Here is a 26950-nt window from a genome sequence, read left to right as displayed (position 1 = left end):
TCTGGACGGGATGTGCGGTGGCCTCGTATGCAGCCACAGGCGTGCCACGACCGCCACACATCGACACGCTGCTCTCAGAACATTCACTCACCCATCGCAGCCCGAGAGAGCACCGTAATGACATGCCGCTGTTCTCTCTGTGGACTGGACCCGATATGTGTACTGCACATGTCATGCCTTGGGCACCGAGTGGTGCCTGACGCCACAGTTGCCCACCTTACCTTATCTGTTCTGCGCCACAGAAGCGTCCCACCTTGGGTCTGAACCCTCTCTCCTCTGCCGGCTGTTGCCGAATACACTGCATTAATTACATCCTACGTAGTTAAGGCCCAAGGCTGTCCCTGGCACGTTTCAACCTCCAACACGCCCTCAGTTTCCTGTTCCTGTTATGCCCTTGCTACTTCCCGGCTTAGCCCACTGTCCCTGTTGGCTTCGTACGCCGGCGCAGCGCCGAGTTGATCTTCCATACTGCATGTTGTGGCTGTGTCCCCGGTCTCAAAGAGCCTCGTCTCCTGGCACCGGGGTTCTAGGTAATCAAATTCTTAGCATGTAGTCACTGATTAGCATTGATGGACCGAGATATCCATCACATACGGCAGGCAATGATCTGAGGAACCAGCGCTGCTCATTAAGGCGGGGTGGTAATCCAAAGTCCAAAAGGATTCGCTTTGACGGTACGGAGTAAAGGCTGCAACGACGTCATGAGCGACGCCGACACCGGGTCTTAGGTAATCACTTCTCTCAATACGCCAGCCAATGAGAGACGCCCCAGATTAGTGGTCCATTTGTGCCTCGGACGACGCTCGGGACGGTTATCGGCGGGGAAAGGCGCCGCTGGGCCGGCAGTTGGAGAGTATCCGTGGATGCTGCTTCCTGTGCCCACCATGTCTGCACGATACTCCTCAAAGCCGCCGTGAGGACGACCCAATTGAACGACTTTCAACATGTATCGACCCGCCCTGAGGATATGCGCAAAACGGTGCGCCGTGGCGCCTTCCCGCCGTGTTGTGCCCCCCGCCGCCGTGAGGACCTTCGCCTCGACTCCCGACGGCCCCGTCTTCAACTGGGAGGACCCCCTGAACTCCAAGAACCTCCTGAACGATGAGGAGCTCGCCATATCCGAGACTGCCGAGCGGTACTGCCAAGAGCGCATGCTCCCGCGCGTGCTCCGTAAGTCCCATCTTGTGCCCGCCCGCCCGTACAGCGCGCGACTGACGTTGTGGGCGCAGAGGCCTACCGCGACGAGCAATACGACAAGAAGATACTCGAGGAGATGGGCGAGCTGGGGCTTCTCGGCGCAACGATCGAGGGCTACGGCTGCGCGGGGGTGTCGACCGTTGCCGGCGGCCTCATCACCAAGGCCGTCGAGAGGGTCGACAGCGGCTATCGCTCCGGCATGTCCGTTCAGTCGTCGCTGGTCATGGGCGGCATCGCCGAGTTCGGCACACAGGAGCAGAAGGACAAGTATCTGCCTGCGATGGCCGCGGGCAAGATGCTGGGCGCCTTCGGCTTGACGGAGCCCAACCACGGCAGCGACCCCGGCTCGATGGAGACGGTGGCGAGGCCCCATCCGACCAAGAAGGGCTACTACTCCCTCTCCGGGTCCAAGACGTGGATCACAAACTCGCCCATCGCCGACGTGCTCCTCGTCTGGGCGAAGCTGCAGGAGACAGGCAAGATCAGGGGCTTCCTGGTCGAGCGGTCGCAGTGCCCCGCCGGCACCCTCGAGACGCCCCCGATCAAGAACAAGAACGGCCTGCGCGCCTCCATCACCGGCATGATCCAGCTCGATGACGCCCCCGTGCCCGCCGAGAACATGTTCCCCTCCGTCGAGGGCCTGCGCGGCCCCTTCTCCTGCCTCAACAGCGCGCGCTACGGCATCGCGCTCGGAGTCATGGGCGCCCTCGAGGACTGCGTCGCCCGCGCGCGCGCCTACGCCCTCGAGCGCCGACAGTTCAAGAACAACCCCCTCGCCCGCTACCAGCTCGTGCAGAAGAAGCTCGCCGACGCCGCCACCGACGCCGCCTACGGCACCGTCGCCGCCATCCAGGTCGGCCGCCTCAAGGACGAGGGCAAGGCGACGCCCGAGATGATCAGCATGGTGAAGCGCCAGAATTGCGACCGCGCCCTGCACAACGCCCGCGTGCTGCAGGAGATCTTTGGCGGGAACGCGGTCAGCGACGAGTACGCCATCGGCCGCCACGTCGCCAACCTCTTCGTCACCCAGACGTACGAGGGCCAGAGCGACATCCACAGTGAGTCTTTCCCCGGTGGCCTTGCGTGAGGTTGAAATCTGTTTTTCTAACCAGTCTGTCTTTCCCAGGCCTCATCCTCGGTCGGGCCATTACCGGTATTCAGGCCTTCGTATGAGCGCGTTGGGATGTAGCGTGTGTGACATGTATAGATGCATCCGGGCAACAGGCACGACTACCTCAAACAATATGACTGCATAATCTTGATTCCTAACGGCCCGTGAGATATGTATGGAGAAGTAGCCACGGTGGCTATCGTCGAGAGGGCATGAGGAAACGGTATAACAGGGCGGGCATAGGGACAATGGGGAGGGTGGTGTAGTGTTACGCAGAGGGAGACTCTTCTTCTCATGGGTGAGACGCCATGCGTATACGAGTCAAGGTACTTTTATCTATCGGGCATACTGTGGCAATGCTTAGTTGACGAGCGAGATGGGTAAATAAACTGATGTTGTGTCGTCAAGCCATCAAACTCGCGATACGCTCCCCCCTACCATTGCCATCTCGTTCTCGTGAAGTCTAGCTTGAGACAGCTTGACAAAGGAAAACGACTTCATCCGAAGGGATATAATTTCACACGGCGATACCTCCAGGTTGGCAGTGGTAGATATATGGCTGCTATCTTGCAAGACAACCACCGATTGAAAGGCAACGCGCCCGCGGGCCTTAACCGTATAGTCTTTCCGATCGTTCTTGTTGTAAAAAAAAATTAAATTCCACCAGTAGCAGAGTATAGAAACTCCAGCCTGTTATGTCCCACATATTTGTTCATTTTCTGCTGTGGTGTTTAATCGCTATGGTTTGGAATGACAGTCGCATCAGATATTGATGATCATGATAATAAGCGTTCCGGAAAAACAAGCGCAAGCCAGTAAATTGAAGAAATTGAATCACATGCACGCTCTGTTTCTCTTCCGTTATCTGCTTTCTTTTTGCAAGTTGAACAATGATAGCCAATACTCAAATCGGCCTAGACAAAAGCCGACGGGGTGGGCTGACGTCCGCAATGAAGATGCTACCTAACCCGGCTTGTTGATGGACAAACAGCCGGCGGCTCTCGAAGGCACCGGCGGGACGCATGTGGCTTGTCGAATCGTCACGCTGTGGCTGCTGCATATGTCTATTACTTCGTGTCCGACTCCAAAGAGAGGCCATGTATGCGATTCGACTGTTTCTGGCGGAACATGCCGAACGAAACAAAACCTCCAGCATCCCACCCCCACACTCAAGCAAGGCCGAAGAGACGGATACAGTATTTCATGAATACTTCACCGAAAACGGAAAGGGAAATCTTACAAACTTATAAACCACGAAAGGGTCTCCGTGATCTAGCCTTCACCGGTATGGTTGAAGAAGAAAGCCTGTTTTAACTGGAGCAGCTACACACGCTGCGTTGTATCTACGTCTCCCAACCTCGAGGCGCCGCGCAGGTCCGACTCGTCCCGTCTGCTTTGAAGATTGATGACCTTTAACACTGATCATGCCATAACGCCCGGGTGAAAGGGAATCAGGGATATATATACAACCGAAGGTCTTGAGCATGACACCAGTCTACGCCCGCCCTCACTTCTTCTCCTGCTCGACCTCGTTCTATTCCTGGATCCACTCGACTGGAATGCAACCGGCTAACCGTGATTCAGGCTGTGCGTAGCCTACAAAGTCAATAATGTATGTAGCACTCTCAGTATAAAAGCATACTACTTACGATTATGACAAGCATGTGATCTAGCTTGCCATATGTAGTCGCCAAGTACTACTTCCGCAACAAAAAGGAACCACAAGAGGGTTCAGGTTAGGACTCTCAGCATCGCGTAACACAAACGAGTCGAGGGCGCCTGGCAGTCCTGGCCAGGGGGGGGGGGGGGGGGTGATCCCCAAAACAAAAGGTCTAAAGATCTCCGTAGCAATACCAGTCTCAAGTTGAGTTCATCCACGAGTAGCCCGACGGCGATAGGCATCAAAGCCCACCGGCAACTCGGGTTGTGGCCTTGGCAGAAGTCGAGGGGATTCTGAACCGAATCGACAAGAGCTTTTGAGGGCTCCTCCCAGCGTTCAGCACACCCAGTACATGTATCTACCTGCTCAACGCACGCGAGCCGTTGCTACATCCATCACCCTACAGCATACCTAATGCCTGGCTTGAATACACAGCAAGCAAGGCAGAGAACCCTATCCTTATATATGTATATAGAGCCTCATGAGCCGGGCGCAGCCCCTATGGACGTATCGATACACGGACGAAGAGTCTCAAGAAAACAGAGGTTGTCCAAGCAAAGAGACCGGGACCTCCACGTGAAAAAGAGTGACATCGCAACAGCGAGTCTTGAACGAACGGCGCCGGCTCCGAGAGCCGGCGCACGTCGGCCAGCCGCCTCGACAACGCATCTCAAAGTTAACAGGGTCTGTCCCCATTTTCAGATAAGGTGACGCAAACCGCGAACAACGTCCAGGAAAATTGCTTCCCTCTCTATAACAATCGTACAATCGAGGAAAAAAAAAAAAGACGCCTAGCAATGCCATTTCATACCTTCCAGCCGCGGCCAGTGCCGATCCAGTACCTCTCTCTGCCTCTTCCTCGCCCCGCCACAGAGCCACCCCCTTGTGCCTCCGTATCATGAATCCCTCCTCTCGTGGTCCATCCCCACCATCTCGTACCCGCCCTCGCCGTCCCTCCCCCTCCCGCGCCCGCGGCCCCTCGAGAAGCCGACGCCGGCCTCCTCGTCACCCCCGGGGCCCCCGTTCTGCGCACCGTCGCCGCGGCCGGCCCCCGCGGCGCCACCACCACCACCACCACCATTGCCCGCGCCCGCGCCGCCGAACGATATCGGCTGCAGCTCGCGATATCTGGACCCCCAGATCGCCAGCGCCACGCAAATGCCCGAGCTGGTGGCCATGGCGCCCCACCACATGGTGTTCCGCGGCACGCGGCCGGTGTACAGGCTCACGACGACGAGGTGGATGCCGTGCATCGTCAGCGCGAAGTCGGGGACGAGCTTCGAGCGGCCGATGAGGACGATGATGGCGACGGCCCTGTTTTGTTTTGTTCCCGTTAGCCTCTTTATCCTCCTTGACACACTCGAGCCGTCCACAGTTCCTTCTGAAGCCCCCCCACCTCTGCGAGAGCAAGAGGAATCTCAAGAGCCGTGGCGCTACGGAAACACAGACACGAAGAAGAGGAACAGGACTCACATGCAGAGACCCCCGTCCAGCACCCACACAAAGGCGCCCAGCCACCCCTGCGTGGTGTCCCCCCGGACGGCCTCCCAGCCAAAGACGAGGTCGAGGGTGAAGCCGCTGCCGGCGACGAGCGCCGTGAAGACCATCAGCACGAGGGCGGCGGCGTAGTACAGCCCCTGAAGGGCGGCGATCTGCGAGGCGATGCGCAGCGGCTGGAGGTCGGCGAGGGCGCCCGGCCGGGGCGGCTTGCGGCGGCGGGGCATCCTCGTTCAGCGCTGGTCCCCCCCGGTTCGCGGGGAGCGTCGCGCGGCGGCGTGCAGTCGTCCTATCGGCGGGGAGGAGGGGTTATGCCCGGTCCGAGGCGCGGAGCCGGTGTAGTCGTGTGGTCGTGTGGTCGCGGCCGTGGCCGTGGTGTGGTTGTGTGGTTGTTATTGATGATGTTGATGTCACGGCTGCGGTTGCGTTTCCGTCTTGGATTTCGAGGGATGGAAAGATGGAGGGATCTGAGGGCTGTCGAGAGGGAGAGAAGAGCGTGGCAGGTTACCCTTGACGAGGGAGGATGGAAAGTTGAGATGCGCCGGCGTTCGTGCTTTCTTTTGGGAATCTCGCTACGGGCGGCGCATTATCGGGCTTCCCGGTCGTAATCTGGGAAATTTCCGGGCCGTTCGCTAGGATCCGTCCCTATTCTGTTTCCCCCTCTTGGATGAAAAAATTAAAATAAAACACAGGTAAAAGAAGTTGTGGAGTTGTCGTGAGTCGTAACGGATTGTTGGTTTGCTTTAGGTTGCGTTCGTGTCACGTCCGAGCTGCCACACTTCTTGACACTTCGTCACGGAAGGTCGGGCGGCGTCAACAGTCTTGCGCCACACCTGGGCTGGAGCGTCTGACTTCTGGCGACCGTAGCAGCAGAGGGAGCTTCCCGTTCGCGCCAAGTCACTGGGTGAAGGCCCGCCCGCAGGGGCTTGGAGGCTGAAGCGGGAACCGCTATAACCCCTGTAGAGCCACGCTAGTCCTTTTATGGACACCGCTTGACTTTTCTGCCGGCCCGAACCTGGACATTTCGAAAGTCCATCTTCAACGCCAGAGGAACCGACTGTCATTGAAGGAATATACCTAACCCCTCCAACACCAATCGATACGAACCGACCACGAGCCTTCCTCTCGAAACTCCTCTCGAACAAAAAAACGAACAAACAAACCCGTATCTCTCCCGAAAAGGCATTCAACCGCCACACACGTACGCACGAGCGCACAATGGGCCTCTTCTCCTCCTTCCAGTCCGAAGAGACCCGCCGCGCCGAGGAGGTCCGCACCGGCGCCCGCGCCCCGGACCGCAGCGAGCGCCGCAAGTGCTGGGACGCCCGCGACGCCTACTTTGGCTGCCTCGACCGCAACACCATTGTCGATGCCGTCAAGGACGACTCCAAGGCCCGCAAAGCCTGTCCCGCCGAGAACGCCGTCTTTGAACGCGACTGCGCCGCCGCCTGGGTACGTTCCTCCTGCCCCCCCCCCCCCCCCCCCTTCTCTCTCTCTTTTTTTCTTCCTCTTTTTTTCCAAAGGCAATTGGTACAAAAACAAAACATCCCGTTACAGCCAGACACTGACACACACTCCTCTTCTTCCTGACAGGTCAAATACTTCAAGCAGTGGCGCGTCGCCGACATCCAGAAGAAGCAGCGCATAGCCCAGCTCGAGGCCGAGAACGCCATCAAGATGGACGTCACCACCACCTTTGCCGACCAGACCCCCGCCACGAGCAAGGGCGATCTGCAGGACATGCTTGCCTCGAGGAGAAAGTAAAAAGAGAGAGAAGGGAGGGAGGAAACGAAAATCGCAAACAAACAAACACCAAATGAAAAGGAGAGAAAAAAAAGAAAAAAAAAAGAAAAGGAACCCAGGTCGAACTCATCTCGGCCTACTTCTTCTGTACGACCATCTCAACCCCCCGACTTTCCCCTGGCGACGGCTGTCAAGGGAAACCTCATTTCGCCATTCTGATACCAACATCTCCCCACCTCTTCCTCGCCTCCGGTCTTTCCATGTACAACACACCTGCCATAGATATACTCTCTCTCACACTCCCCCTCGGACGACTGTCTTTGATACGAGGACATACATACACATGTAGAATAATGTATTCATGAACCAAACTATAGCTCGTTGCGGGGGATGTCACCCCGTGTCTATCTACCGCGTCTCCTAACGCCATACACCAACCATAACTTACACCACGCCTCAGACTCGTGGACGGTTTGATAACTCTTTCTATTTAATGCTACGTCGGAACGAGACCCACCCCGACAATGGGGAATAGGTAAACCACCCGCTCCATAGCCAAGGTAGGTGTTAGCGCTATAAAGCCCCCCTCCCAAGTTTGTCGTGTCCCGTCTGTCCCCTCCCATTTCCCACCCCTCCCTCGTTTCGGGATCCGTCGCCGGGCTCGTATGTGGTCATCATCGGATAAGTAAACAATGGCTTTTTTTGTTCATTCGTGATGACCGGTATGTATGAGAGAGACTTTCTGTATTCGGCAAAAGAGAAAAAAGAAACACCAACCCAAGAAACAAGAGAGGTTTTGATGAGAAAACCCAAGGAAAGAGAAGAGAAGGAAAAATAAGTGGTGAATAAAGAAAAGAAAAAGAAGAAGAAAAAAAACGAAGCATGCTCAATGCAATGGTGGTATCATCCATATGAGAAAACACTAGTAAAAAGCTCTGTGGCTCGCCTCTCTCTCTCTCTCTCTCTCTCTCTCGGCTCTCTGTTGAGTTGGTCCGTTGTAGGACCTTGGCTCGTCGAACGAGCTTGCAGAATTCGTTATAGACCCTCCCGTGGATGCGATTGTGGTTTTGCTTTCGTCGGCTCTTCCGCTGCGTCGGCCGTGTCCCTCCCCTCGTCTTCCTCTCCTGCGTGGCTGCACCCTCCCACTCGTACTCGTGACAATGCGGATCCCTCCCTAATCTCACTTCCGCGTCAAGAAACTTGCGCCCTATGCGAGACCCGCGCGCATTTTGCTCTTCCCGCCTGCTTCGTTGGGGAGCGGCGGCAGGGCCTTATCCAGCGAGTCCCGGCTGAGACGAGCCTTGATCGAGTCTTCCCGGCCCACTGCGGAGCCGTTGCCGTTGCCGTTGGGCAGCGCTCCGTAGCCGCTGTCCTGGCTCTCGGGCTTGAGATGGTGTCCCTTTGGCGGCGTGGGCGGCGCGTAGTCCCTCAGCCCCGGGAACCTGGCATCCATACCCGTTTTCGCTGGCGTGGCAGGTCGGTAGTCGTCGCTGTTCCGGCTGCCGCCGCTCTTGCTTCGCCCACCGAGCGACGATGCCTCGGCCGCCTCCTCCACCACGGGAAGGATAGGCGTACCTTGGCCGCCAGACTCCCGTCGCTCCGTCATCTTGGCCGTCGAGAGGACCATTTCGGGCACGTTGGCTTCGGACGCCCCGTATCTCTCTGACCTGCGAGCGTCTTGCTGTGCTCGTTCGACAGTCTCGCGTGCTTCCGGCGACATCGGGGCGCCGCTAGGCGGTGTCGGCGGTGGCTGGTAGTTGGGCATCGGCGGGATGTTATTCGCCGTCGACCTACGGCGCATGCTCGAGCTCCAGCTGGCCACGCGTTGATTCTCTGCGGCCGCCGCGGCCTCAATCTGCTCCTGGTCCTTCCTCTGCTTCTCGCGTATCGCCTCCTCGGGAGACATGGTGATACCCTCGACAAAGTTGTAGAAGCGGTCGCCGTACTGGTCGGGCGGGAGCGCAGAGATCTTGGTCTTGTCGCTTGTCAGACCCTTCCAGAAGTGCTCAATCTTCTTGATCATTCCATACTGGTGTTGTTCGTTAGCAGTGAACCCGTCAAGCAGCACGAGGCATCGATTTGTCTTACGTGGGTCAGGCAGTCGATGACACCGAGGTAGTAAATCTCTTCAGCGGGCGAGTTGTCCTCGTGGGTCGCCTGGAATCCGCCGTCGTCCTGGTTGAAGATGTATCCCGACCTGGTATGACCCTCGTCGAGCTCGTCTGGCATCTGGGTCGCCGACTCGCCCATGGGGACGGGGCGTTCGTGCCTGATCATGTTCCTCAGCTCCCTCGCCTTGCGGGCGTTCTCCAGCTTGGACGGGGTCCGCAGGAGGACCGACGGCGGCTCGCCTTCCTCCTGTGTGTTATCCCCGCCGGGGTTGAAAACCTGGAGCGTCTTTCCCCGGAGATTCTCTTCGTTGCCGCGCTGCAGGTCGTGGATACCGATGAGCAGAGAGTAGTCCATGATCTTGAGCTTCTTCATCAGCACCACGTCTTTTTGCAGCTGTTCCAGGAAGAGCTGCTTCTTCTGGATGCCCAGCTCGAGGTGGCGTTGCCGTCGCATCCAGTTGAGATCCTTGAGCGTCGCCCGCGGGTTCTTGTCGAGGTCGTCTTCCTTATAGTCGCGGCCGATGGTGGAACCCTTGAGGTCGAACGTGGTGTGGATGTCCCGGTGGGGAGGAAAGAGGTTGTTCATGACGACGAAGTGGATCTTCTTGCCGTAGGGCATCTTGACGCGGTGGAGGCCGTAGAACTGGGAGAGCAAGGTGTTTGGGTTCTCGGTGACGTGGTGGTAGTAGTCCTTGAGGATCTTGCGCAGGAACTTGTGCTCGGCGTGGTGGATCGTCTTGATGATGTACTTGTAGTCTCTGGAGAAGTAGAAGAAGCTGCCGCTCTTCCCCGGGGACCCCAGCTCGGAGAGGATATACTTGCCCGTCAATGACATGAGATAATCGGCGGGGTCGAGGCGGAACAGGTTGCGCAAATGCCGGAAGACCCAGGGGGCATAATCCTTAAACTTGAAATCGTACTTTGCCGAGGGCACCAACTCGTTGCCGGCACTGGAAAAGTTAGTGAGCTTGACACGCAAACGGGCCACGCGGGACTTGACGTACATGTCAAAAGTCGACTTCTGCTTCGCCTCGAAGTCGGCATCGGTAAGGGGGCGGTCGAGCTTGGCGTTGGTGCGGGACACGGATACGCGAATGCCCGTCAGCATGTTGTAGGCCGTGACCCAGTTGGCGTGGTGTTCGTCGACCTTGGTGCCCACCAACACCCGGTCATCGTCCTCTTCCTCCTTCCTCTTCCTCTTACTCGCCCGCTTTTGCCGGTAATGCTCGGCCCAGCGCAGGGCATCCTCGTCGGGGAGGACCTCATCGCGCGGAACATCAGACTGCATCGAGCGGGTATCCCTCCGGACCAGGTTGAGAGACGCCCTGCGAACCCTCTGGGTGGTGCTCGTCGGGGAGAAGCGCCCGCTCGCGAAGGCCGCGTCGGAGCCGCTGTCCTTGGAAGCCCTGTTCGATTGCGTTCCCGGGACCTCGAGCGTGTGTCGATGTTTCAGGCCGCCGTTTGGCGGTGGTGGTTGCAGGTTCGTTGACGTCGACGCGTTGGGCGTCGCAGCGGCGGAGTTGTATAGAGGCTGTGGCGATGAGGGCTGCTTATGCGCGGTGGGGACGGGCGACGGCGAGGCGGTGCTGACGGCGGTTGCAGGTGTTGCATGGCCGTTGGCGGCGTTGCTCTGAGAGGGTATCGGCGGTGGTACGTAGTTGGGGCTGCTGGCGCCATTGGTCTTTGTTGTGTAGTCGATGGATGCGCCGGCAGGCGAGCCGATGGTCGGCGGCGTCAGGTAGTTGTCCGTCGGGCTCGAATGGTCGGTATCGGAGGCGGGCTTCTTGACGACGGAGATGGGGGGAGGCGGCGCCGTCCGATCGGGCATTGCGACGGCGGCACCATTGTGGAAGGGGTGCTTGTGGTTGCTGTAGCCGTTGTAACTGTGGTTGTGATGGGAGTCTCTGTCGTAATCGAGGTCGTGATAGTCAAAGTCTGGGCCTCCACCGGCGCCTGCCGAGCCGTTGGGCAAAGAGCTCATGCTCGTCGGCCTCGTCCCGTTCATCTGCGTGGGGATGGAATCAGAGATGTCCGAGGCGTGTGTTGACGAGGTGGAGCTTTCGTCGAAGCTATCATGGAGGTTGGTTGAGCGCGAGGGACGGAGCGGTAGGGTGTGAGTGAGCCCATTAACGGGGTGTTTGTGGCCCGACAAGTCCAGTGTGTTGTTTGGGTCGAGATCCAGGATGTCAGAGTTTGGCGAGTAGATGCGGGAGTTCTCGCGGGTGAGGTAGGTGGGCATGGTCGGTCGACGGACTGGGGGTCAAGCCGTTGGGAGGTTGGATGCAGGTGGACGTGGGTGCGGATGCGACAGGGGGTGACAATTACGACTAATCCGAGGGGCGTCGTCGTTTTTCTCTTGTTTCCTGCGCTGGCTCTCCTTTTCCAATCGGCAGGGCAGGTTAACAGCAACAGGGGAGGAGGTCGTGTCCTAGTATAACGTCGTTTGTTGTCCTGATAGAAAACCGAGAGGCCGAGGGAGGCCTCAGCACATTCTTTTGTGACGAAGAGAGCGGCAGAGAGAAGAAGGGGGAGGAAAAGGCACAAATCAACGCAAAGAGTAGAATACACTGTGGTCGTCGTTCGTATCGTTCGTTGGGTCGGACTTTTTTTTTTCTTTTCCCTTTCTTTTAGGGGTATCGTTAAATGGCTGGGAAGGTTGTCGAACGCAATCGATCAGGAGCGACTATTGACGTGTTGTGGTTCGATTGCGAGACGAGCCACAAAACGGAGGAAGCGGGAGATTAGGGACTCGGGAGCGCGTTGATGGTACTCCTGACTGTTGGTGTGGTGGCTACGTCGTTGTCGCCGAGGACCCCGTCTAGGTCGGAGAGGATGGGGCTACAGGCGCAACGGGAGCGTCGACGAGAATGAAGAGCGTTGCGAGTCGAGACGTAGGAGAATAATTCAATGGGTCGGGCATGTCTCGAGGGCGACGTTGGACATAGCTTAGACGGCGGGCGTGGGTGATTTCGGTCGAAGATGGTATTGGGAAGATAAAGCCGGGGAAGAGAGGTTTTGACGATGGGAGAGGGGAGACGTATGTAGCAAGCAAGGTAGGTAAGGTAGGTTACGTTATGGGAGTACCTACTCGGTAGAGAAGCAGGACTGACTGGAACAGCAGTATCCGGACATGCCATGTAGTAAGTAAATTTTACTGGAACAGCGGGCAGTGGACCACTGAAGCTGGGCAGGGTGACAGAGTGGTGGGCAGTGGGCAGTGGGCAGTGCGTAGTGGGCTCCCGATAGGGAAAGAGGCGGCCAGGGCGCCCGGGAGGGAGAGACAAGAACAGGGCAGTGGTCCACTAAAGGAAAGCCACCAGTTCCCAGTCACAGTCAGGAGGAACCTACCATGGGTATGGAGATCCCAACCTACCTACCTACCTGCCTACGTTTAGTACCTACTACCTACCGTACTAAGGTCTCCAGGACTACCTAGGTACCTGTATCTATGTATGTATGTTTGTATGCATGCATGTACCTACCTGACCAACCTCTGGAAGTCAGCCCCTCACCCCGGTCCGCCTATGCATCGTTGTGCATCGAACCTGGAAGGGTGCGTTGCAGATTGGGGGCAAACAAGAACAACGCACACGGGTACATTTGGCAGATACCTAGGTACCTACTTTATACTACCAATAGGTAGAAAACTAGATAGTTGCATACATAGGGGTAGGTAATTTATAGATACATGCTATGAGCGGCAGTGAGTGCATACCTGATACCTAGGTATCTATCTACCCAGTACAAATCGACACACGGGTACGTACCTAAGACTGAGAAGCGAGCGAGCAAGCAAGCAAGCAAGCAAGCAAGCAAAAACAAACAGGCAAGCAGACTCGAGAGGCAGACAGGTTGTGGTGGCAGAGGCTTGAGGTACGTACTCCGTTGCTGTGCTGTGTTGTTCTGTTTTATTACCTGAGGCTGCAAGGTTCCTGGATGAGGGAGAGGAGGCGCGACTTTGACGGGAATATGTATCTCGACGCACTGCGGGTGGTGGGAGGATACTTGCCGACCCACAGCGCCCAAATGAAGGGGAGAATGGACGTCTTTAACTGGCCAACGACGGGGCCTCTGCGCTGTGGACCAGGACTAGACGGGGCTTGGCCATCCATCCACCCTGGGAAGGCAGGAAATGAACCGGTGGCCCTTCTCTCCTTCTCTCTCTGTCTCTCTCTCTATGTCTCTCTCTCTCTCTCTCTCTCTCTCTCTCTCTGTGTGTGTGTGTGGCTGGTCTGCCTTTGATTCACTCTTTATCGCCTTCCTCGCCATCCCCGTTCCTAGCGTCTCCCTCTCTCGCTTGCTTGAATCGTCACGAGCACTCGACACACAATGCCTCGACCACGAAAGAAAGAAAAATCCGTGCCGAAACGTCACAAACCGGACCGGTCCAGCCATCATCCGGCCGGTCTTTCATGACGGCAAGCGCCCTAATGGCTCCAAAACGCACTCGACTAGCGGGGACATGGCACTAACATAGGCGGGCATGGGTAGTAGGTACACGACCGATATGCGTACGAATACTCGCTGCGGTCTTAGCTAATCATCATCCACCCATCCAGCCATCCCGCGTGGCCAAGTCTTGCCCCAATCTCGCTTTTGGTCGACAGCGCCATTTGTCACTGGGGTCAGTCGTACAGGGCGAGCACCAGCCAAGACGAATAACTGGCCAGTCGTGTTCCGCCCAGCCAAGACCCTCGAACGCCGTATTGCCGGCGGACCGACTGGGCTTCCGACTCGGACACCGACAGTCCCAATCAGCTACGACACTCCCGATCTGGCAAGCTGGCTCCCGTGGGTTGTAGTGTAGGGCGCGTCGTAACCCCCGAATGATGGGTTCTCAAATAAGATTGATACCGCTCCTGGGGCCGTGGGGGGGGGGGGGGGGAGAGAGAGAGGAGGATATGCTATTTACACACACTGCTTCGGACTGCTACCCCTTCAGGACGGGAGAGACCCCGCGGTCCATGCAGAAAATATGCCGCCCCCTTTCCAGTCTTTGCTATTCATAGTACGGATGGATATCCTCAGTGCATGCATGCATACGGGCGAAACTACACTTCCTCGCCCGCGCATGCATCTTCTGCACGCCATGTAACTGCACCCTCCCACCCGGGGCGCGCCGTGTCTCGTTACTATTGTCCCGTATCGAAGCAGCCTTTCACGCCTCACTCGCGTCCAAGTCTTAAACTTGCATATCTACGATACCTAGGTATTCGCACCCCGTCCCATTGGTAGACACCAACATCGGCAGTGGCCTAATTGGCCAAATGGCGGTATGCGTCTCATGCCCCTGACTGTCCCTCTCCCAGTCCCCCCCAAACCAAAACCAAAACCATACAAGATGTTATATTTGATTCGACTCAGGGGGGGGGGGAGCCGACATCACCGAGCAAAGGGAGCCGCAGCCAAGCCCCGTGGACCGCGCCCTGGCCCTGGATCGAGGACAGTGAGACCGTCGGTAGTGAACCCTTCTTCTCCCCCCCGCCGACACCTTAATATCAACCACTGGCCCCCCACCCCGGCTTATTACGTACGATGCGGAAAACCCCTGCCCAGCTGGACAATCCTCCCCCTACCGAGCGGGGTCCGTTGACATTGCATCTCTACCCTACCCCATCGAACCTTGCCCCCTCCCCTTTTTTGATTGTCACGTCGTCCACGTAGCACTGAGTATTTTCGCATGCACGTCGTAGGTATGGGCATCTTCAATTACACGGGGCTCGAATGAAGGAGGAAGGAAGAAGAAGAAGAAGAAGAAATAACAGCAGCTGAGGCGCCATAGTGGACAGGTTCGTCGCGTTCCGCCGCCCGGAATAGCTTTCGTAAAACCACACACATGCCTCTGCTGAGTCGAGACAGAACAAGACAGAGAGTTACGGCATACTGTGCCGCGGTCCTGAAGGCGGGCTCCCCGTGTTGGACCGCCTTAGCTCAGCCTTCAGGTCCCCTCGCTCGGTGCCACTAGCGCTGCGGGAAACGGGAGTCCCGAGAACCCCGTGGCCCGGTCGCCGTCGCCGTCGTCTGTCGTCGCGTTAAACCTCGAGGGTGAGTGACAAGGTAAAGAAAGAAGGGTCGTCGGCGAACCACGGCCCTGTCACCTCCTGGCCCCGGACTTCGGGACGCACATCTAAACTGCACCCATCTGTACTCTGTAGGTATTGCGTAAACTCCCGTGTCGTGTGTAGCGTGACTAAAGCCTACCCTGGGTAGTATATGTACGGATACCTGTAGTGTAGTGTACGGTAGTAGTGCACAGCAACCCAAATACAGGTGGACAAACAGCCTCAACTCGACGACGGGGGGGAAGAATCTCGTTTCGATGGCGGTTCGTCATCCAAAGAAAGACATGTGCGACTATCCAAATCCCACCGCCGCCTCCATAGGCCAATCACGCGGAGAACCGTGGGCACCCAAACTCATCTCATCAACATCTCGGCCAACTTTGACACCCCGAGCTCATCTTGTATGTAATGTAGAGTCCACGGGGGGGGGGGGGGGGGGGGCCGCCGTCGCGCAGGCTAACAAAGTGCCAGCTCATCAGCACCAAGATCGCCCATGGTCACGCCGCAGGGTCCGTCACCTTGACCTCTCCTCTCTCTCTCTCTCTCCCCTTCCACGAATGATACGCGGGAGGGGGACGATAAAGAAAAAGGAGAGAAAAGACCGGTTTGTTGGTACGCACGCAGGCCCAAACCGCGTCGATCACATTACACTTACACACTACTACCTACCGGCGTTGAACGGCGCGGTGACGTCGCAACAGGCTCCTCCCGGGTTGCCTTACCAGATTTACCAGATGGATCCCAGTCCCTGATTTTCCCTTTGGATCGACGAGGAACACCTCAGTGAAAAAAGAAGGACAAAAAACCATGCAATGACCTCACGGGTCTGTCTTCCCCCCCACTCCATGATTCAAGCGTTTGGTGCATCGCGGCCAAATGCCAACGGGGGGGAGCCAGCTAAAGAAGATATTCCGTCCACTGTGTCCCCTGTACAGAGTAAGCTCATCATCGTGCGTACTTCTTGCCTGCTGTGGACTAATCGCGGCCCGTGAGCACAGTGAATGCTCCTGTCCATTCCATCCCCCATTCTCGTCGTCCTCACACACATACATACATACACACACACGCACAAGCTTTTGGCCATGTGATGCACCTCTATCCATCAGTGTACTGGGTGTACGGAGTATCCCCCCCGTAATGCAATCTCCCGCGACATGACGTGGATGGATGCCCTCAACTGCCAATCCCCATCACCAACCCCAACCACCCCTATTCACCCCCTCCTCACTCTCAACCTCCCATTTCCTGGCCATCTCTCTCCCAGGTCGCCTCTGGGATGAACCCCTCAATACTACAACGTGTTGCGTAACCAACCTCTCTGGCGGTTTCCGTACCACACACAGGCGGGCACACTACACACTTACATGCCTATACACGCTACACGCACCCACCCTTTCCACCGTACCTAAGTAGCCCCCCCACCAGTCGCAGTGCAAGTCAGCGAACGACGGCGGCGGCGGCGGCCTCGCCAAGCGGGCATGCCGACCAAGCCACCCGTCGCGGCACGGCACGGAAGGGGGATCGCTCATGCTCAAATCTTCCATGCTCATGCGGCTTGGTTCACCACTCCTGTCCCCCCAGTCTGGCCTAGTTTAGATTGCACAGAGAGAGAGGGAGAGAGAGAGAGAAATCTGCATTGGAATGAATGGGAGGGGGAAATAAGCAAAAGGGAAGAAAAAAAGTCAAGAAAGAAAAAAATCAGATTATACCCGAGTTAACCTTATTTCGTCCCCCTTTTCTCTAATTCTCCATGTTCGTGTTCTTGCTCGTCTTCTCGCACCCCCCTCCCCCCTACCACCGCTCAACCTCCCTCCCCCGCCCCCGCCCCGGGTAAATGTCCCAAGGCTCGCGGCTCATCTCACTAATACGAGGCTTCGACCTGCCGTTCATAATGTTCGTCGGCGGCCTCAGCAGACCTGGCTGGATTGGGGGAAGAAGGGGGGGGAAGAGTGGCCGGATACGACCGCACCGGAGCCGTCCCGAACCCAAAAGAACGGCCCTCCTCATCGTTCCATCATGCTCCCGTCACTGCGGTCCAGAAACCTACAATGCGATCAAGGAGTCAGGACATCTCCCACCCAAAACCCTCCATGCAGACTAAAAACGAATAAAAAAATAAAAACAAAAATCAACACCAGACGGTTTTTTGGCCCATGGCCACAGACAAAGAAAGCCACACCCTCTCTCCTAGTCGAGCTCAAGCACACGCATACCCTCAATCTCGCTATCTTGATACACCCAATCTTCACATGCGATACCGTGCGGCTCTTAGAAAGTGACAAGAAAGAAAGAAAAAAAGCATAAAAAAAAGAAACAGGAAGGGAAAAAGACGAGGAGGATTTTTTCTTTTGAAAATAAATAAATCTCATACGCGGCATCAAAAGGCCTCACCAACTTTTGCCGGATGTCATGCTCGCTCCCCCCGAATTGGGTTCTTGGCCTCCATGCCGTCCGAGTTCGTCTCATCGACGCTCCAAGCCTTACGAGGCACTTCGCGGGAGACGTCCCATCATCGTCAGAAACTAATGCCCACGTTCGAGGTGATGTGTGTCTGAGAACCTCGACATCGGAAGAGAGTCTATACCAGGGCCTTGGCCATCAAAAACGGGCTCGGACGTTTCTCCTTCTTACGCGGATGGTCCGGTCCATCTTATGCTACAGACAGAGTACATTACATGCCCAACCAAAACCCCCCCTTGGGCGGAAGCTACTGGAATAAGGGGGGAGGCGACAATTCCCATCCCCACGAGACAAGACCACTCCCTCATGCTCCGGCCACCACGGCCAGACCATCGTAAATCATCCTCTTGACCTCGTAAAAGGTGCTGCGGTGCTGCATCATCGTTGCCGCGTCCGCGATGCCCACGCTCTCCACCTCCACCTTGCCCGTGCTCGTCTTCCGCACCGCTACCGCCCCGTTGATGACCAACGTACCCTCCCCCCGGAACTCGGCCGTGTAGCCCGCCGACTGCATCGCACGCCGCAAGTCTGTGAGCCTCAGGTCGCCCACGTGGAGCGGCTGTGCCACGGAACGCACCGCCGATGCCATGTTGGACGGCAAGAGGTCCAGTGTCGGCACCACCTCCACCTCCACCTCCTCTTCTTTCTCTTTCTCTTTCCTTTCCTCCTCATCCTTCTCCTCTTCCTTGACGGCCTCTTCGGCATCAGCGTTGGTGTCGGCGTCTTCCGCCTCCGTCTTCTGCCTCTTGTTCGCCCCGTCGTCTTTTTCTGCCATCTTGCCCTTGGCCAGAGCCTCCGCCACGAGCTGGCCCGTGACTGTCACGACACCCAACCCGCGAACGTTCTGCCACTTGAGCTTCTTGACGAGGCTGTCCGCCAGCTTGACCACCCACGCGTTCGTGTCGACACTCGCGTCTACCCAGGTGCCCATCGCAGGAGTGTACACGTCGATGCCGTTCTCCTCCGAAGCTCCCGACTGCTGCGCGAGGAGCTTCTTGCAGTCTGCCGCAAGCGTCCTTGTCTCGTCTGGGGTGCCGCCCACCAAGATGAGCTTCCTCGGCTGGATCAACGGGATCAGCATGTTCAGACTCCTCTTGTCGTGCAGTCCGCTGAAATCAACAAACGCAATGCGCAGATTGACCATGACCTTCTCTCGTGACACGACCAGCTTGGACGGGCCCTGGATCTCTTCCTCAACAGTGTCCTCCACCTCGTCCAGCTCGTCGGAAACGTCATCGCCTGCGGCGTTGGCGTCCACGTGGTCTGCGGACGCCGCCCTATTGTTCTGACGCTTGTTTGAAGACCTGTTGTTTCCCTCGTCCCATTTGCGCTTCTTGCCGAGACGGTCCTCGTCATCATCTCCTCGAAGACCATCATTCTCCGGCGCCTCTTCCTCCCTCTCTTCAGCTCGCAAGTAGTCTTCGGGCCGGATGACGTCTCCAAACTGGTCGTCGCGTCTACGGCGCATGACGAGAGGGAACGACCTCTCACGACCTTTCTTGCCCCTGACATCAAAGTCGTAGGCGCCGCGCTTCTTGGTCAGGATGTTGATGCCGAGGTCTTCGTCGGTGAGAACAACCTTCTTGCGCGTCGCTTGGCCCATCGTCGTGGAGATGTTAAGCGCTTTGCCTTGTTGTTCGTTGTCCGACTCGCCCGAGTCGGTGGAGGAATCCGAGGAGACATCGTCGGCGGCGTCGGCGGGCGCCTGCAATGACGCTCCTCCGCCGCTTTGTAACGTAGCTTGGAGCTGGCGTTGTGTAGCCAGCCACTGCTGATAAACGTTGAGCTCTTCTCCCTCCAAAGCCTGCCGCTTGGCCTCCTGAACCTCGAGTTCTCTCCCGCCGCCATACACCAGCTCGAGATTATTGCCATTGCTGGACTGCTCGACCGCGACGCCGTCCCGGCGCTCGGTCCACCAATCCCACAGCGTTCTCGCTATTGACGGCTGCTCGGCGCGTGATTTGGCCGGCTTGTCTGTCAAAATGACCAAGTTCCTGGAGTCCTTGGCGAGACCGCGGATCAAATCCTTGGAGAACCCCCAATCCAGAGTGTTGTCGCTGGCGAGGATGACCCGCCCTTCTGCCTGGACATTGTCACCGGACCCGGAGAGAAGCTTCTCAATCTGCGCGCGACGTTCCACCAGCTTGAGATATCTAAAGTCGAACGGCACCCCCTCCTTACTCTTGGCTTCTGTGCCATTGGCTTTGCGCTGCCCATCCGCGACCGACTCGAATTCACGGACAATGTTATCGTCCATCCACTCCAGCATACTTCGTGCGTACCGCAGGGTACTCGACATATTACGCCCGGCCAAGTAGAGTTTTGCTGATTTGAGACTGCTGCTGTCGGATTCCGAGTCTGTCCTCCACGCGTGCTCAAGCAGATAGGCGATCTCCAAAACACGGGCGCTCGAGTCTACCGGGATGAGGGCGGTGCCTCCTCTGCCAACGCAAGTCTTGATCATGTCGATCAGCTGCTCGTCACGCTTCGCACGACCGCCAGCCTGGGCCACCTTTTCTGCGCCTCGACTGCTACAGACGAGAGCCGTCGGCTTGCGCAGTTGCTCGATGACCTCGGCGCCGCCGCCCCCGGCACCGCCTAACCAAGCAGCTCCGGCAAAGACATTTTCCTTGGCTTGGTTCCAGTCGACAGCGTAAACGATGGACTCGAGACCGTGCTGGATGTGCCATATCGTTCCTCCGAGACTGTGACCCGCGTTGTACGCAGTGATTATAAGTCCGTTGAGCGGCGGGGAGAAGGGGGACGGGAGTGGCTCATGCGGCTGCGAGTATTTGAGGGGTTGGATGAGGGAGAAGTATCGGGTGATTTCTGCGGGAGAGGGCGCTTGAAGCAGGAACTCGCTACCAGCCGTGGGTTGCTGAGAAAAGGAATAGGCGGCTTCGGTCAGAGAGCCGAGGGGTATCTTGGTTGCTGCTAGAGGGGTTGAGGCATAGAGATCCTGGGTCAATGTGCGGCCCAAGTCGATGACAGGCCGCGTTGCGTATACGGGGATTCGCGTGAATAATGGAAAGTTCTTGCAGCAGTGGGCGAAGGCAGCCAGATGCGATGTCGTGGCATGGGTCAGGAGGATGAGGGATAGCGTGGGAACCTGTCTACGGGATTGTTAGTCTGGGAGCGCAAATAGAGTGGGATGAGAAAATGGCTACTTTTCAAGCTCCTGAAGCTTCTCGACGTCAAAAGACTCATCCCAGCCGAGATCAATAAGGATCTTGACGCCTCCATCGAGCTCGAGGATTGATTGCGACGCCGACGACTCTGACAGAGCGCCTTGCAGAGGACAGAAAGTAAACATGTTTCGTGACTGTGCAGCAGGGGGCTGCGATGCATCCTTTAGAGGGTCAACCTGTATTTGGGAGTTGATTCGGCACCAGGTCGATTCAGGATGGAGTGGTGTAGGCGATAACCATGGCGTCGGGAGTAGGATTCAATGTTGGCTGGGAAATCTGGATTGTTGCGTAGCAGAATCCAAGATGCAAAGCAAAGTCCAGGATGCATCGGCTGCAGGTACGTACCGCGGACGTGCAGGAGTGCTGATGTACCTAGGTACCTAGACAAGGTACTCTAGACACCTACTGCCACAGGCACGATACCCACACACTACCTACACAGGTACTCTCTAGATATGTACCCTTAGGGGTATTTAACCTACTACGTAGGTACTGTATAGTTAGATAGAATTAACCTTGATTATATATATACATGTTGACCTACCTTTAGTAAGCCCTACTAACCTAGTAGTATAACCTTGTTTTTTTTTCTACTAGTTATATTAACACTAGGAAAAGAAAATAAACACTATAACCTTAACTTTAACTAAATAACTACCCTTTAACCTAACTACCTCTCTACCTCTTTTACTAACTAACTAGAAATAATACTATATTTACCTCTAAGCTATAACTAGATAACAGTAAAACTTATAGCTAGATAACTACTTTACTTTTTAAGAGATTACCTTAAGCACCTCTATATATTAATTATCTTTACCTTAGTTATCTAAGACACTAAAAAGCTACTATAGTAGAGCTAAGTTAATATTAGCTATAAGGATAAGAACCTAGAGGATAACTTCTTAATTAAATAGATTAAATTAACTTAACTATTAATAGTAGTAGTATAATGTTTTTAAAAGCTTATAAAACCTATATAGATATTAAGGCTATTAATACTATTACTAATAACGTTAATAGTAATAGTACTAATTCCTAAAGCCTAGAAGAAACCTAGACCCTTAACTATAAAGCTACTACCTCTTTATAACAGTTGCCCCCTTAGCCTCTTCCTTTAATCCTATAGTAGCCTACCTCCTTAATCTACTTTACCTCTGCTTTAAGATATAAATAGATAATTTAATAACTTTAATCTTAATCTAGTTAATACACTAGAAGTAAAGCAGTAGACTATATATTTAGACTTAACTAGTTAAACTATAAATATAGTAGAGAATAATAATAGTTTTCTTTTATAAGTAATAATTACTTAGATTATATAAACTATTATATATATAGTTATAATAATAATAGAGATTACTACTAATATAGGATAATATAAAACACTAAATCTAACTATAGTAGTACTACTATACCTAGAGGAAGTTAGCTACTTTAACCTTATAGCTAAAAATATATTTAAATATAGTATTATATTAAGAACTAAGTATACTATATACACTAATGTCTATATTTTCTATAACTAACTAAAATACCTTAAGGTAATATAAGGAGATTAAGTAGTATATAAAGTATAGTTAGTATACTTACTTAGTATAGTATTAGCCTAGTATACTACTAAACTTATAGCTCTAGAGAGATTAAGGCTATTACTTAGAAGTATTAAGTAAGTAATTACTATACTATAAGCTTACTTTAAATAAAATATATTAAATATACTATAAGCGCTTTATAGTAGAAAGATAATAGTAGTATATTTTACTTAAGGGTATATAATTAGACCTTTTATTTAGATAATAGTATAAGACGCCTATAATATAGAGATTAGTAACCTCTAAATATAACTATAAATTATCTTTAAAGTGTTTAATAGTAAGATCTAAGCTTAGCTAGAGAAACCTATAGCTATAACTACACTAGTATAATTCCTAGAATAAATTAACGCCTAAGAAAGCGTACTTATATAACTAGTATATAACTAATTTCCTTATATACCTAATGTTAATATACTACCTATAATAGACACTATAATAGCTAAGGTATACTACACCTAGACAAGGTAATAACGCCTACTTTCCCCTATATAACTAAGTCTATACCTAAATAGACATATAAAGTTTAATATATATTAGAATAATCTAAGGTATACTTCCTATAGTAACTAAGGTATATAGTATTAAAGAGGTAACTTCTAACTATAAGCTAACTTCTACTATAAGTACTTTACTTAACCTAATTACTTAAACTATAATAGGTAAAGCTAGTAAGGAGTATACTACTAAAATAACTATAGTAGATTTAGTAATAACTTTAGTTATACTACTACTCTAAATAATTTAACGCTAAAATAAGATTTAGCCTAGTTATCTATAATATAGCTATAACACCTAAGCTAAGGACTATAAAATAATTACTTAAACTAAACTACTTTAGACTAGAAACCTTTAGTATAAGGGAACTAGCTATTATAGTAGTAGTATAACTTTAACTAATAGTAACTATAGTATAGTATAGCCTATATAGCAGAGGAAGCATAAGAAATAGACTAATAGGTCTATACTAATATAGTTAAGTAACAGGAAGACTACTTATATAGTAATAATAGTAAACTATAATATATAGATATATAGACTAATAATATACCTTAGGAAGAAATAGATAACAAGGATAATAGAGCTAGAGACTATACTTTAGTTCTAGAGAATATAGGAGCAGTATACTTCTACACTATAACCTTACTAATATATAGGTGTAAGTAATATAATAATAAATTTATGTCTAGAAATAAGTTATTTACTTATCTACGTAAGGTATATAGTATACTTATAAGAACTATATTATAAAATAAAGTAATTAAACAAGAGGTAGCCTACCTTTTAGTACTTAAACTATTAAATACTAATTAGAACCTAAAAAACTACTAACTAATAATATTAAATAACTAATAGAGGACCTATAGATAAATAGTAATAGGCTACTTAATATATATTTAGTAAAACTTCTTATAGTTAATTTAATAGTTAACATATATAAGGATATAGGCACTAGATTTAGTGCTTATAAGTATACTTACCTCTGCTTAAAACTTACTATATTATTTAAGAAAGAAATAAAAACAGAAGTCTATAGTAACACTAGCTATAGTAGAACACTAGCTAACTAATAATAGTTAACTACTATATTTCTAGACCTTAAGATTTAATACTACGCCTAACTACTTATAGTAAAAGGTATTAGAATAGACTACTACTTTACTATAAAGTATACTATTTTCTTATTTTACTTTAAAGGTATATTAAATAGTATTAATACCTATATATACTTTAATTATAAGGTTTCCTTAGTTAAAGGACTATAGGCTAAAATACTAGTTAGAACTAATATCTTTATTATAGAAAAAGTTAACTTTAAACTATTAGAATTTATAGCCTATATTACTTTATATAAAATAATAATACTAATTATATATAAAGTAAAGATAAGACTACTAGTCTATATAGTAGTCTATATAGTGTTAACTATAATACTACCTCTTTATACTATAACCCTCCTACTAATTACTTATTATATATAAGACACTTAGGAGAATCTACTCTTTAAACCTACGTCCTACTACTAGTTTACTATATACGCCCTAATAGTAGATATAGAAATAATATACATTATTATAACTAACAACAGTAATAAACTAATCTTTATACTTAAGAATACTAGAGTTAGTATAGTAAACTTAGTTAATAATATAGCTTACTACTAGAACATTAAGTAAGATAAAAGTATATTTATAACCTTTAAAGGCACTATAAGCCTTACGTTAGCCTATAATAAAGTAATAAGCTTTAAGCTAATTAAAGTTATAAGTAAAATAAAGACTTATAAGCACCTAAAAGGTATAACTATCTATAAGTTAGACAAGAGGGTAGTAATAGTATTTACTAAACTACTTAATAACTACCTTAATATATTTAAAGACAAGGGCTTTACTAATATACCCTCTAACTAATAAATAAAGATTATACTTAAGCTAGGCTAAGAAGAATAGCTACCTAAGACCTAAAAGATCTATAATCTAGGTTAAGTAGAGAGATAAGTTATATAGGATATAGTTAATAAACTTATCTCCTAAAACTAACTATATAGAACTATAAAATAAGTCTTTTTTTTTTCTAGTATTTATTATCTAGTGTAAAGTTAATAGTAAATAAAAAGGTTATATAGTAGTAAATATTTAAGCACTAAATAAAATTACTTTACCTAATAGCTATATAATTTATTCCTAAGATAATATCTTTAATATAGTAAAGAATAAGAAATATATCTTAGTTATAGACGCTAGCTTCTTTTACTACTAATAGAGAATACACCTAGAAATAGATTAGGTGTTTACTATTACTATACTTAAAGGATAATATACCTTTAACTATATTATTATAGGCTACAAGAATAGTAATATATATATTTAACGTTAAATAGATGTTCTTTTTAAAGGTATAAACGTACTCTACTACTATAATAATATTATAGTTATATTAGACACTATTAAAGAACACCTATATAACTTATAGACTACTTTTAACTAACTATATAACAAGAATATTAGCCTTAGACTAGCTAAGACATTTATTAGCTTTCTAGGTATAGTAGTACTTAGATAATATATTAATATAATAGGCCTTACTATAGTAGCTAAGAAACTTAATACTATTAAGAGACTTAAGTGCCTAACTATATTATAAGACTTAGAAATATTTATTAGGCTAATAGGATACTTATATAATAATATACTAAACTACTTTAAGATTATAGTACCTCTAGAATAGTATAAGATAGAACTACTAAAACTAAGGATAAATAAAGTAAGTAAATAAATTATAGGTAAAGATCTAGGATATAAGAAATAGATAATAATAGTTAAGCTTAAACCTATAAATTAGGAATAAATAGCTTTTATAAGAACATAAGATATACTACTTAAATATATAACCCTATAGTATTTTAATTATAATAGATAATTATTTATTAACTTTAACGTTATAGCTATAAGAATTAGAGTTATAGTTTACTATATTAAGCCTAAGACACTTACTACCCTGCTTATAGACCTTAATAAATTAATTATAAACCTACTAACTATAGTACTTTAACCTATTATCTACCTATTATATATACTATTAAAAGTAGAATAAAGGTACTAGCTAATAGAAATAAAAACACTTAGTTTTATTTAGGCCCTAAAGAAGTGTAAGCACTAGATCCTTATATCTTAACTACTAACTATAGTTATTATAGATTACTACACTATTATTAGTATACTTTAATAGATAAATATAGCTAACTTAATAGTAAGAAGTGTAGATAACAAGAAACTAGTATAAGCTATAGAATATATTAGATATTAAGGTTTAAAGACCTTATATATATAAAAATAAGATAATAATATAATAAAGAAGTAGAATATATAATACAGTATTAATAATACTATATACACTATATACACTAGATATAAGAATAACTACTTAGAAAACAGTTATATATACTATATAATAATAATATTTATATATAAAGAATAAGTCTTTTAAGTAAGACCTTTTCCTTCTCTAAGGAATTAAGAATATAGTTCTAGGTTATATAAGGTAAACAGATAAAATAATACCCTACTATAGGTAAAATAATACCCTATATTCTAATAACCTACCTAATAACCTACTTAATAACCTAGAATACTAAAGAAATCCTTAGAACACCTAAGATATAGGTATAAGTAATCCCCTTATATCCCTAGGTCTAGTTAAATAGTTAGATCTATAAGCTCTTCTATTATATCTATAATAATATACTACCTTTGTTAAATAGGCTTTATATATATATGTACTTAGTAAAACGTAGGGGTAAATTAACTTCTTATTAGGTAACTAAAT

At 50.3% G+C, this 26950-nt stretch overlaps 7 protein-coding genes across 7 annotated transcripts; 3 read left to right on the top strand and 4 right to left on the bottom strand.

Annotated features, from left to right (window-relative positions):
- Positions 1 to 944: 944 nt before the first annotated feature.
- On the top strand, positions 945 to 2370 carry LY79DRAFT_593442 (acyl-CoA dehydrogenase domain-containing protein; the record flags this gene model as incomplete). Its single annotated transcript, XM_060561557.1, has 3 exons — positions 945 to 1170; positions 1230 to 2255; positions 2324 to 2370. 3 exons carry the CDS (start codon positions 945 to 947, stop codon positions 2368 to 2370), a joined length of 1299 nt encoding a protein of 432 aa, XP_060409707.1.
- Positions 2244 to 2717, bottom strand: LY79DRAFT_566593 (uncharacterized protein). The gene has a single exon (XM_060558833.1). The coding sequence runs from the start codon at positions 2602 to 2604 to the stop codon at positions 2428 to 2430; it is 177 nt and encodes a 58-aa protein (XP_060409706.1). The 5' UTR covers positions 2605 to 2717; the 3' UTR covers positions 2244 to 2427.
- Positions 2718 to 4864: 2147 nt separating this feature from the next.
- LY79DRAFT_524305 (integral membrane protein S linking to the trans Golgi network-domain-containing protein) lies at positions 4865 to 5692 on the bottom strand (the record flags this gene model as incomplete). Its single annotated transcript, XM_060555619.1, has 2 exons — positions 4865 to 5282; positions 5442 to 5692. The coding sequence occupies 2 exons, from the start codon at positions 5690 to 5692 to the stop codon at positions 4865 to 4867; spliced, it is 669 nt and encodes a 222-aa protein (XP_060409705.1).
- Positions 5693 to 6515: 823 nt separating this feature from the next.
- On the top strand, positions 6516 to 7320 carry LY79DRAFT_372157 (cytochrome oxidase c subunit VIb-domain-containing protein). The gene is made up of 2 exons (XM_060552837.1): positions 6516 to 6917; positions 7059 to 7320. Exons 1-2 carry the CDS (start codon positions 6684 to 6686, stop codon positions 7227 to 7229), a joined length of 405 nt encoding a protein of 134 aa, XP_060409704.1. The 5' UTR covers positions 6516 to 6683; the 3' UTR covers positions 7230 to 7320.
- A 947-nt stretch (positions 7321 to 8267) lies between these two features.
- On the bottom strand, positions 8268 to 11809 carry LY79DRAFT_372152 (phosphatidylinositol-4-phosphate 5-kinase). Its single transcript, XM_060552836.1, has 3 exons — positions 10324 to 11809; positions 9297 to 10269; positions 8268 to 9237 (listed from the first exon to the last, which is right to left on the bottom strand). Exons 1-3 carry the CDS (start codon positions 11556 to 11558, stop codon positions 8416 to 8418), a joined length of 3030 nt encoding a protein of 1009 aa, XP_060409703.1. The 5' UTR covers positions 11559 to 11809; the 3' UTR covers positions 8268 to 8415.
- Positions 11810 to 13372: 1563 nt separating this feature from the next.
- On the top strand, positions 13373 to 13971 carry LY79DRAFT_372080 (uncharacterized protein). Its single transcript, XM_060552835.1, has one exon. The coding sequence runs from the start codon at positions 13452 to 13454 to the stop codon at positions 13794 to 13796; it is 345 nt and encodes a 114-aa protein (XP_060409702.1). The 5' UTR covers positions 13373 to 13451; the 3' UTR covers positions 13797 to 13971.
- A 4174-nt stretch (positions 13972 to 18145) lies between these two features.
- LY79DRAFT_673088 (RNA-metabolising metallo-beta-lactamase) lies at positions 18146 to 21154 on the bottom strand (the record flags this gene model as incomplete). The annotated part of the gene is made up of 2 exons (XM_060564124.1): positions 18146 to 20954; positions 21009 to 21154. The coding sequence occupies 2 exons, from the start codon at positions 21152 to 21154 to the stop codon at positions 18146 to 18148; spliced, it is 2955 nt and encodes a 984-aa protein (XP_060409701.1).
- Positions 21155 to 26950: the final 5796 nt, after the last annotated feature.

This window comes from Colletotrichum navitas, assembly GCF_030913465.1.
Source record: "Colletotrichum navitas strain CBS 125086 chromosome Unknown LY79scaffold_79, whole genome shotgun sequence".
Lineage (NCBI taxonomy): Eukaryota > Fungi > Ascomycota > Sordariomycetes > Glomerellales > Glomerellaceae > Colletotrichum > Colletotrichum navitas.
The sequence above is the reverse complement of the archived record's forward strand: the minus strand, read 5'-3'. Positions and strand labels throughout refer to the sequence as shown.

Bases quoted from the DNA above. Each gene is read 5' to 3' on its own strand.
- LY79DRAFT_372080 (XM_060552835.1), top strand. From the start codon at position 13,452: ATGAACCGGTGGCCCTTCTCTCCTTCTCTCTCTGTCTCTCTCTCTATG.
- LY79DRAFT_372157 (XM_060552837.1), top strand. From the start codon at position 6,684: ATGGGCCTCTTCTCCTCCTTCCAGTCCGAAGAGACCCGCCGCGCCGAG. The intron at 6,918-7,058 runs GTACGTTCCTCC...TCTTCCTGACAG, and splicing joins GCGACTGCGCCGCCGCCTGG to GTCAAATACTTCAAGCAGTG.
- LY79DRAFT_566593 (XM_060558833.1), bottom strand. From the start codon at position 2,604: ATGAGAAGAAGAGTCTCCCTCTGCGTAACACTACACCACCCTCCCCAT.
- LY79DRAFT_372152 (XM_060552836.1), bottom strand. From the start codon at position 11,558: ATGCCCACCTACCTCACCCGCGAGAACTCCCGCATCTACTCGCCAAAC. The intron at 10,270-10,323 runs GTACGTCAAGTC...TAACTTTTCCAG, and splicing joins CAGAAGTCGACTTTTGACAT to TGCCGGCAACGAGTTGGTGC. The intron at 9,238-9,296 runs GTAAGACAAATC...GAACAACACCAG, and splicing joins TCATCGACTGCCTGACCCAC to TATGGAATGATCAAGAAGAT.